The sequence below is a fragment of the Xyrauchen texanus genome, chromosome 42 (genome assembly GCF_025860055.1).
Source record: "Xyrauchen texanus isolate HMW12.3.18 chromosome 42, RBS_HiC_50CHRs, whole genome shotgun sequence".
Taxonomy (NCBI): domain Eukaryota; kingdom Metazoa; phylum Chordata; class Actinopteri; order Cypriniformes; family Catostomidae; genus Xyrauchen; species Xyrauchen texanus.
Window position 1 is genome coordinate 30,805,214 of NC_068317.1, and position 10,000 is coordinate 30,815,213.

Below are 10,000 nucleotides of genomic sequence, written 5' to 3' on the forward strand. Positions count from 1 at the left end.
TTCACATTTGGGCTAATATCTCTGCAACCGCATGGGCTAGAATTGAAACGATTTTTCCTCTGATACCCCGAGTCATCGTCATGACTCACCGTCATCTAATTGGTCAGAAGTTATATATTGATCAGTAAATTGGGTCATGGCCAAAACATAATTAATTGGCTTAAATCTTCATAAGTTTTTGTCACGAGGGTCTCTTGAGAGAATTGGACCAATGGTCTACGTTTTTCAGAAATTCTTAATGGATGACTGATACCAACAAAGTAACTCGAGATTTTGGGATTTAATTCATTTGCCACACTCAAATTTGGCACTCATGGTCATTTTCTCCTGGATACTTCTGCTGTATATTGTTTTATATCCACTGCGTGCCCAATTATCCTCTGGATTAATTGTATTGTTTACACACAATGCTCTCGTCAATCTAAAATGATATTGAACCTCAAACCTGAATGTGTATCAAAGGAAAAATGAGTTTTGTCTTTCTCAGGGGGATATATAAGTGTGCACAATTATTAGGCAACTAAATTACAAAAATAATTTCTCCCAACTCTATTGTTTATTCTCAATTTTAAGAGTAGGTGCAACAAATAAGTAACATAGAATTACAATTAAATACCATTTCTGGCCTTTCAGAAATATTCAATGACCAATATATCCACCCTTCTTTTCAATAACGGCCATGAGCCGTCCATCCATGAGTCAGTTTCGTGATCTGTTCACCACCAACTTTTGCTGAACAGCATCCACAGCCTCCCAAACGCTGTTCAAAGAGGTGTCTTGTCGAGGGGCGGCTGTGGTTCAGGTGGTACAGCGGGTCGGCCATTAATTGCAGGATTGGTGGTTCGATTCCCGGCCCACATGACTCCACATGCCGAAGTGTCCTTGGGCAAGACACTGAACCCCAAGTTGCTCCCAATGGCAGACTAGCGCCTTACATGCAGCTCTGCCGCCATTAGTGTATGAATGTGTGAATGAGACACAGTGTGTGAGAGAAGGGTGCACAAGTTCTCAATAGGATTTAAGTCAGGTGAGGAAGGGGGCCAAGTCATTATTAGGGCATCTTTGAGGTCCTTGCTGGCTAGTACTTGGATGCATGTGATGGATTGTGGAGGACTTGAAGAAAGAACTGACAGTAGGTTTGAGAGTTGAGTTTCAGTCCATCTTCAGCTCGAAAAGATCCAACTACCTCATCTTTAATAATAGCGGCCCATACCATTCCCTCCGCCACCTTGCTGGCACCTGACTCGATGTGATTCCCTGTGCCAATTAGTGATCCTGCCACGGGCCCGTCCATCTGGTCCATCAAGACTCACTCTCATTTAATCCGTCCATAAACCCTTGAACAATCTGTCTTCATGTATTTCTTTGCCCAATTTTGATGCTCCAGCTTGTGAATATATTCAGTGGCGGTCGTGTTTCGGTCTACTTGACCGTGCCCGTGTCTCTGAGCAGTTGGCACCCTGTACTTCTGGGCACTCCAGTGTATGGTGGCACTGGAGGATAATGGGCTCCTGGTAGCTTCACGTTGAATTCTTCAAGTCTTTTGCAGTTAATTTGCACCTTTTCTTCTCCGTGCATTTTTTGTGCCCCAGTTGACTCTTGACAACGAAACGTGTGATTGTCCGGTGGTCACGCCTCAATAGATATTTCAAGAGTGTTGCATCCGTCTGAAAGGCATTTTACAATATTTGACATTTCAGCGTCAGTTAAATCTGTTTTTTGGCCCATTTTAACTGAGGTAATGAAGCTGCCTAATAATGATGCACACCTTCATATAAGGTGTCAGTCACTTTGGCCACACCCCCCTCATTACATAAATACCACCTGACGATGTTTGAATCCAATAACATTCAAGATTATATGGTTTGGAGTCGGAGAATGTGCACGAGAGTAATCAGAAAACTCTCTTATCTAATAATTGTGCACGCAGTGTCGAGTCCTTTATGATTATATATGATTTACAGTTACAGTACATGTATCACAATAGCACAATATTAAAGCATCATTATCTCCGATGGCAGACAGACGCTATCTACAATGATAAAATAATGTCACGTTCTGTAAAGCAGTTTACACGTGAATGATGAAAGAAATATCAACACTACAGTGTGTACTTGACAAATAGTCTATTTCTAAGTTATTTAATTAAAACATTAAATAATAGCTGTAGAGTTCACAGGTCAGTACATCCTCAAATGTCACTTCAGAAATCTCCAATTCATCTCAAAAGAGTCCCGAGATCCTGATGAATATTCACACAATGACACGGTGAGTTGAACGCAAATGATCGAAACGCTCCACAGAAACTGAAGCGCTTGACGTACAGCACGACATGAGAGATGAAGATCTTCACCGGTCCATTAAATCACACGTTCCTTCAGACGTCAGGCCAGAAAGTCACCTCTCTTGCTGCACCAGACGACGAGCAGCACCATGGCCAGCGTGAGGAAGATGGGGATGAGGATGAGGAGGGTGAGCATGTCGTCGGGCGGGTCCACGTATATGACGCGCTCCAGCGTGCAGTTGGAGAAGAAGTGTTTGTGGATGTGGATGATGAACCGCTCCACCAGCGGGTTGGGCCAGAAGCAGCCGATGCGTTCGGTGTTGTTCTCCGTACAGAAGGAGAACACGTGATACTCTCTGAAACACACACAGATAAAACACGTAAGAATCGTTTCATCACGCTCATACTTCAGTGAGATGAGTTCAGACGACTTCCCTAATGGATCTGTCAGCGCTGAATCTGAAAGGCTTTTCCCAGAGTTCAGTGGGGTGAATAAAGAAGACACTCCATCTGAGACGAGAGTTCAGACCTTTATAATGAGAATAAAGACTTGTCTTTCATCCCCTTTTTATCTCAATGAAGTCTCCGAAAACGAGGGCTGCAGTTTGAATTTCCATGATAATACACACAGTCACATCTTGAACGGATCTTCATTCTCTGTAGAGTTCATCCTGCAGGTCTCTGTTCCTGCCAAATACACTATTTCAATAGAGTTTGATGTGAGCGTGTTGCTTATCTGACAGCGTTACTCTAATAAACATTAATATTGAACATCGTCCTGCGGTCTCAAGACAAAGACAAAACTGTAGAAGCGTATTTCTCGATTCGATAACGATGCACACACTCTCAATTCAATTCAATTGCACTTTTGATTTGATTCATTTGAGTGTTTAGTTACATTATACATCATATTGATATTTCAGAACAAAGCACAATAAAAGTGTTTGCTGGATTAAAGTCTTCTGAATCACACGGTAACAGAGAAACCGAGTCTTCATCTCCATGAAGGTCATCACATCTCATTAAAAATGCACATCAGAATGTCACGTTCGGTCACATGACACATTAATGTCTGAATGTCATGGCTTCATTTTCACTGTGAAATATAAATATATTACTCATTATTTGTGATGTGTCACTGAACCGCTCGTTGTGTTCAGATTCAGTGATCTTTGCTTTCGATGTAGTATTTTTTACACACATAATGTACGGCTATAAAACCCATTAGAGGACAAACATTACAGCTAACAGCCGTCATTACTGCAGCACTATTGCTCTATATGATCTTCAGATTTACAGTCGTTAGGGAGTGACATCAGTTCTGTGTCTGTTTCACCATCTGCTGATCTTTATCTATATATATCATGAACCCTTCAAGAGTATGTTAGAAATCAGCAGGAAACACAAAGAGTATGCCAAAAACAGTCCATTGCTGAGGCAGAAGAGAAATACACACATAATCATGCCATAGAAAATAACAGAATAGAATAGAATTGAACAAATTAGAACAGAATAGATTAGAAAAGAACAGAATAGTAAAGAACAGAATAGAGCAGAATAAAACAGAATAGTATAGAACAGAATAGAGAAGAATAAAACAGAACAGAACAGAATAGAGCAGAATAAAACAGAATAGTATAGAACAGAATAGAGCAGAATAAAACAGAATAGTATAGAACAGAATAGAGCAGAATAAAACAGAATAGTATAGAACAGAATAGAGCAGAATAAAACAGAACAGAACAGAATAGAGCAGAATAAAACAGAATAGTATAGAACAGAATAGAGTAGAATAAAACAGAACAGAACAAAATACAACATAATAGACTAACAGAATAGAATAGAACAGAATAGAGCAGAATAAAACAGAATAGTATAGAACAGAATAGAGTAGAATAAAACAGAACAGAACAGAATACAACATAATAGACTAACAGAATAGAATAGAACAGAATAGAGCAGAATAAAACAGAATAGTATAGAACAGAATAGAGCAGAATAAAACAGAATAGAATAGAACAGAATAGAGCAGAATAAAACAGAATAGTATAGAACAGAATAGAGCAGAATAAAACAGAATAGTATAGAACAGAATAGAGCAGAATAAAACAGAATAGAATAGAACAGAATAGAGCAGAATAAAACAGAATAGTATAGAACAGAATAGAGTAGAATAAAACAGAACAGAACAGAATACAACATAATAGACTAACAGAATAGAATAGAACAGAATAGAGCAGAATAAAACAGAATAGTATAGAACAGAATAGAGCAGAATAAAACAGAATAGTATAGAACAGAATAGAGCAGAATAAAACAGAATAGTATAGAACAGAATAGAGCAGAATAAAACAGAACAGAACAGAATAGAGCAGAATAAAACAGAATAGTATAGAACAGAATAGAGTAGAATAAAACAGAACAGAACAGAATACAACATAATAGACTAACAGAATAGAATAGAACAGAATAGAGCAGAATAAAACAGAATAGTATAGAACAGAATAGAGCAGAATAAAACAGAACAGAATAGAGCAGAATAAAACAGAATAGTATAGAACAGAATAGCACAGAATAAAACAGAATAGTATAGAACAGATTAGAGCAGAATAAAACAGAACAGAACAGAATACAACATAATAGACTAACAGAATAGAATAGAACAGAATAGAGCAGAATAAAACAGAATAGTATAGAACAGAATAGAGCAGAATAAAACAGAATAGTATAAAACAGAATAGAGCAGAATAAAACAGAATAGTATAGAACAGAATAGAGCAGAATAAAACAGAACAGAACAGAATAGAGCAGAATAAAACAGAATAGTATAGAACAGAATAGAGTAGAATAAAACAGAACAGAACAAAATACAACATAATAGACTAACAGAATAGAATAGAACAGAATAGAGCAGAATAAAACAAAATAGTATAGAACAGAATAGAGCAGAATAAAACAGAACAGAATAGAGCAGAATAAAACAGAATAGTATAGAACAGAATAGCGCAGAATGAAACAGAATAGTATAGAACAGATTAGAGCAGAATAAAACAGAACAGAACAGAATACAACATAATAGACTAACAGAATAGAATAGAACAGAATAGAGCAGAATAAAACAGAATAGTATAGAACAGAATAGAGCAGAATAAAACAGAATAGTATAGAACAGAATAGAGCAGAATAAAACAGAACAGAACAGAATAGAGCAGAATAAAACAGAATAGTATAGAACAGAATAGAGTAGAATAAAACAGAACAGAACAAAATACAACATAATAGACTAACAGAATAGAATAGAACAGAATAGAGCAGAATAAAACAGAATAGTATAGAACAGAATAGAGTAGAATAAAACAGAACAGAACAGAATACAACATAATAGACTAACAGAATAGAATAGAACAGAATAGAGCAGAATAAAACAGAATAGTATAGAACAGAATAGAGCAGAATAAAACAGAACAGAATAGAGCAGAATAAAACAGAATAGTATAGAACAGAATAGAGCAGAATAAAACAGAACAGAATAGAGCAGAATAAAACAGAATAGTATAGAACAGAATAGCGCAGAATAAAACAGAATAGTATAGAACAGATTAGAGCAGAATAAAACAGAACAGAACAGAATACAACATAATAGACTAACAGAATAGAATAGAACAGAATAGAGCAGAATAAAACAGAATAGTATAGAACAGAATACAGCAGAATAAAACAGAACAGTATAGAATAGAATAGAGCAGAATAAAACAGAATAGTATAGAACAGAATAGAGCAGAATAAAACAGAACAGTATAGAACAGAATAGAGCAGAATAAAACAGAACAGAATACAACATAATAGACTAACAGAATAGAATAGAACAGAACTGTGTGCGGTGTGTGTGTGTGTGTGTGAGAGTGTGTGTGTGTGTGCGCGCGGTGTGTGTGTGCGCGGTGTGTGCGCGGTGTGTTTTTGTGTGTGTGTGCGGTGTTTAATCACTGACCCTTAACACTTAGTTTAATAATTTTAAACCATGATTTTACCTATACATAATTCATATTTACATTACATTCAAAATGTTAGCCAGAGGGGAACTGGCCCCCACAGTGAGTCTGGTTTCTCCCAAGGTTATTTTTCTCCATTAATCAACATCTTATGGAGTTTTGTGTTCCTTGCCACAGTCGCCTACAGCTTGCTCACTGGGGTTATTAATACAATTATTATTTAATTATTCTTAAACATGATTATGAATCGTATTTTATCTAAATTACACAATGATGATTCATCAACTTTATAGACATTACAGTTTTATCGTCTGTTAATGCTGATCATCTGTAAAGCTGCTTTGAAACGATGTGTGTTGTGAAAGGCGCTATACAAATAAAATTGACTTGACTTGACTTGACTTGTGTATGTGTGCGGTGTGTGTGTGTGTGTGTGTGTGTGTGTGTTTTTGTGTGTGTGTGCAGTGTGTGTGTGTGTGCAGTGTGTGTGTGTGTGTGTGCGTGTGTGTGTGTGTGTGTGTGTGTGTGTGCAGTGTGTGTGTGTGTGTGTGTGTGTGTGTGTGTGTGTGTGTGTGTGTGTGTGTAAGCATACTTGGCAATAAATCTTGTTCTGATTCTGAAATGGATTAGAGTGGACGTGGAATATGAGCTGCATCATAAACTGAATGAGCTGGCAGATCCATGTATGACTGACATGAATAAATTATTGAATAAATGAATGCTAATGAGGTTACTGAAAGGTTCCTGTGATTATTATGCAAATGAGCATATGTGTTTGAAATGTGATTGGTCCTTCAGGATCACACTGCAGTGCTTTCGTGTGTGTGTGTGTGTGTGTGTGTGTGTGTGTGTGTGTGTGTGTGTGTGTGTGTGTGTGTGTGTGTGTGTGTGTGTGTGTGTGTTCTGGAAGTGCTGGTGTCTCCAGGCGTTCTGGAAAACCAGTTCCGCTCAAATCTCATTAATTGGTGTTTCTTGGTAATTGGTGTCCATGTTCTGACCCGTCTGAGTTCAAACCAGACGCCTGATTGTCTCTCTCTATAAAGTGTGTTAGTGGAGAATCTGTGACCAGTTACAACATCACTGTCAACCTGAATACAAAACTCATATTAACATTAGAGACACACTGGAGCTCATCAGAGAAACAATCAGAGACGTAATGATCCGTACACACGTGCAGATCTCACCTGAACTACTGCAGAACTCAGTGCAGTCCTGCTTCTGCTCATTCTGTGTGTCTTCAGAAATACTTATAATATTACTGTTTCTCAATGCTAAGAACACAAAGAACAGACTGTGCTGTACTATCGAATGAACTCAGAGTGTGTGTGTGTGAGTGTGTGTGTGTGTGTGTGTGTGTGTGTGTGTGTGTGTGTGTGTGTGTGTGTGTGTGTGTCGGTGGTGGATGATGACATCAAATATATCCAGAATAATGCAAAAGAATGCACAGTGAGTGAGGTAGTGATGTACCCTATAATGTGTGTGAGGTAGTGATGCACCCTATGAAGGGAGTGAGATTGCGATGTACCCTATGAAGAGTGTGAGGTAGTGATGCACCCTATGAAGGGAGTGAGATTGCGATGTACCCTATGAAGAGTGTGAGCTAGTGATGCACCCTATGAAGGGAGTGTGATTGCGATGTACCCTATGAAGAGTGTGAGGTTGCATCTGTCGTGAGGATGAACGAGCTGCATGTCTCTGGTGAATTGTTCTCCACACTTCTCCATCTCCTGCAGCAGAACGGTGTGGTTGCACTGGAGGAGTTGCAGTCGCTGTGTGTGCGTAAACTCATCGCTGTCTGTAGCTGCACACACATCACAGGACATCATTCAGCGTCAGTCGTGATATAAAGAGTTCACTTGATGAAACAGTTTAAATGTTTAATTGTGTTCTCACCTGATACACCTCTCGTCATCAGTGCGTTCACTGCAAACACACAAAGCAACAAATGTTTAGCATGAATATAATGATATATATGATGCAAGCGCACAGAACAGTCATGAGTTAGTGTTCATGTAGTACAACAGCAGTCGTGTGCACTGGATCAGTCCGCAATAGTGATATTATGAGCACTTGATAGAGGTGTCAGACGCTCTCTTCCGCACAGAATGAATCAGACTTTATGGTGACTCACTCTTTTTAAAAAGTCTGGATCTGCAAGACTAGTTCGGGAAAGATGCAGATTTTATTCCGGTGCCTCTATGAAAAATTCAGTGAATATCACCAGAGCAAAACACATTTCTATTTCAACTCTAAACTCTCTCCTGGGACATGAGAAAAGATGATCAACTTCAGCACATTTGACCTGAACCTGAGAGGAATGTCACTTCACCAAAGAGATCAGTCGTGTGGACCAGCACTAACCACCATAAACCGGTCTGGGAACCGAAACCGGTCTCAGCTGGTCTGTGAGAACAGCAGCGCATGAATCACAGATACAACATGCCCCATATGCAAATGAACCGGAAGCTTTTCGTCCAATCACATCCAGCGTGTGTTTGCGATCGCTCCGGAACTGTCCCTTTAAAACTCAATGTTCTGCAGTCAGGCCTTCACTGTTGTGCTACATGCTAAATGTAGCGGTTTCCTGCGTTAGGATGCAGACGTGTTAAAGACATCCACACACAACTCACCACACGCCCCGCCAAGAGCGAGAACCACATTACAGCGACCACGAGGAGGTTACCCCATGTAACTCTACCCTCCCTAGCAACCGGGCCAATTTGGTTGCTAAGGAGACCTGACTGGAGTCACTCACCACACATCCCACCGAGAGTGAGAACCACATTATAGTGACCATGAGGAGGTTACCCCATGTGACTCTACCCTCCCTAGCAACCGGGCCAATTTGGTTGCTAAGGAGACCTGACTGGAGTCACTCACCACACGCCCCACCGAGAGCAAGAACCACATTATAGTGACCACGAGGAGGTTAACCCATGTGACTCTACCCTCCCTAGCAACAGGCCAATTTGGTTGCTAAGGAGACCTGGCTGGAGTCACTCACCACACGCCCCGCCAAGAGCGAGAACCACATTACAGCGACCACGAGGAGGTTACCCCATGTGACTCTACCCTCCCTAGCAACCGGGCCAATTTGGTTGCTAAGGAGACCTGACTGGAGTCACTCACCACACATCCCACCGAGAGTGAGAACCACATTATAGTGACCATGAGGAGGTTACCCCATGTGACTCTACCCTCCCTAGCAACCGGGCCAATTTGGTTGCTAAGGAGACCTGACTGGAGTCACTCACCACACGCCCCACCGAGAGCAAGAACCACATTATAGTGACCACGAGGAGGTTACGCCATGTGACTCTACCCTCCCTAGCAACCGGGCCAATTTGGTTGCTAAGGAGACCTGACTGGAGTCACTCACCACACATCCCACCGAGAGTGAGAACCACATTATAGTGACCATGAGGAGGTTACCCCATGTGACTCTACCCTCCCTAGCAACCGGGCCAATTTGGTTGCTAAGGAGACCTGACTGGAGTCACTCACCACACGCCCCACCGAGAGCAAGAACCACATTATAGTGACCACGAGGAGGTTACGCCATGTGACTCTACCCTCCCTAGCAACAAGCCAATTTGGTTGCTAAGGAGACCTGGCTGGAGTCACTCAGCACGCCCTGGATTCAAACTCACGACTTTAAAAACAGAAAAGGTTTAAGCTTAATTATGGGGAAGAAAACGCTTGACATCTATGAATGTTTATTAAGTGT

General features: G+C 40.2%; 1 protein-coding gene across 1 annotated transcript in view; it reads right to left on the reverse strand.

The window, feature by feature from the left end:
* Positions 1-10,000, reverse strand: part of LOC127635196 (receptor activity-modifying protein 3-like) — a 27,488-nt gene that overhangs the window by 1,060 nt on the left and 16,428 nt on the right. The window contains exons 2-4 of the mRNA XM_052115067.1: positions 8,167-8,196; positions 7,915-8,074; positions 1-2,640 (exon numbers count right to left, since the gene is read on the reverse strand). The exon at positions 1-2,640 is cut by the window's left edge and continues 1,060 nt beyond it. Of these exons, the coding sequence (XP_051971027.1) occupies positions 2,385-2,640; positions 7,915-8,074; positions 8,167-8,196 (446 nt within the window). The 3' untranslated portion in view covers positions 1-2,384. The remainder of the gene's footprint in view (positions 2,641-7,914; positions 8,075-8,166; positions 8,197-10,000) is intronic.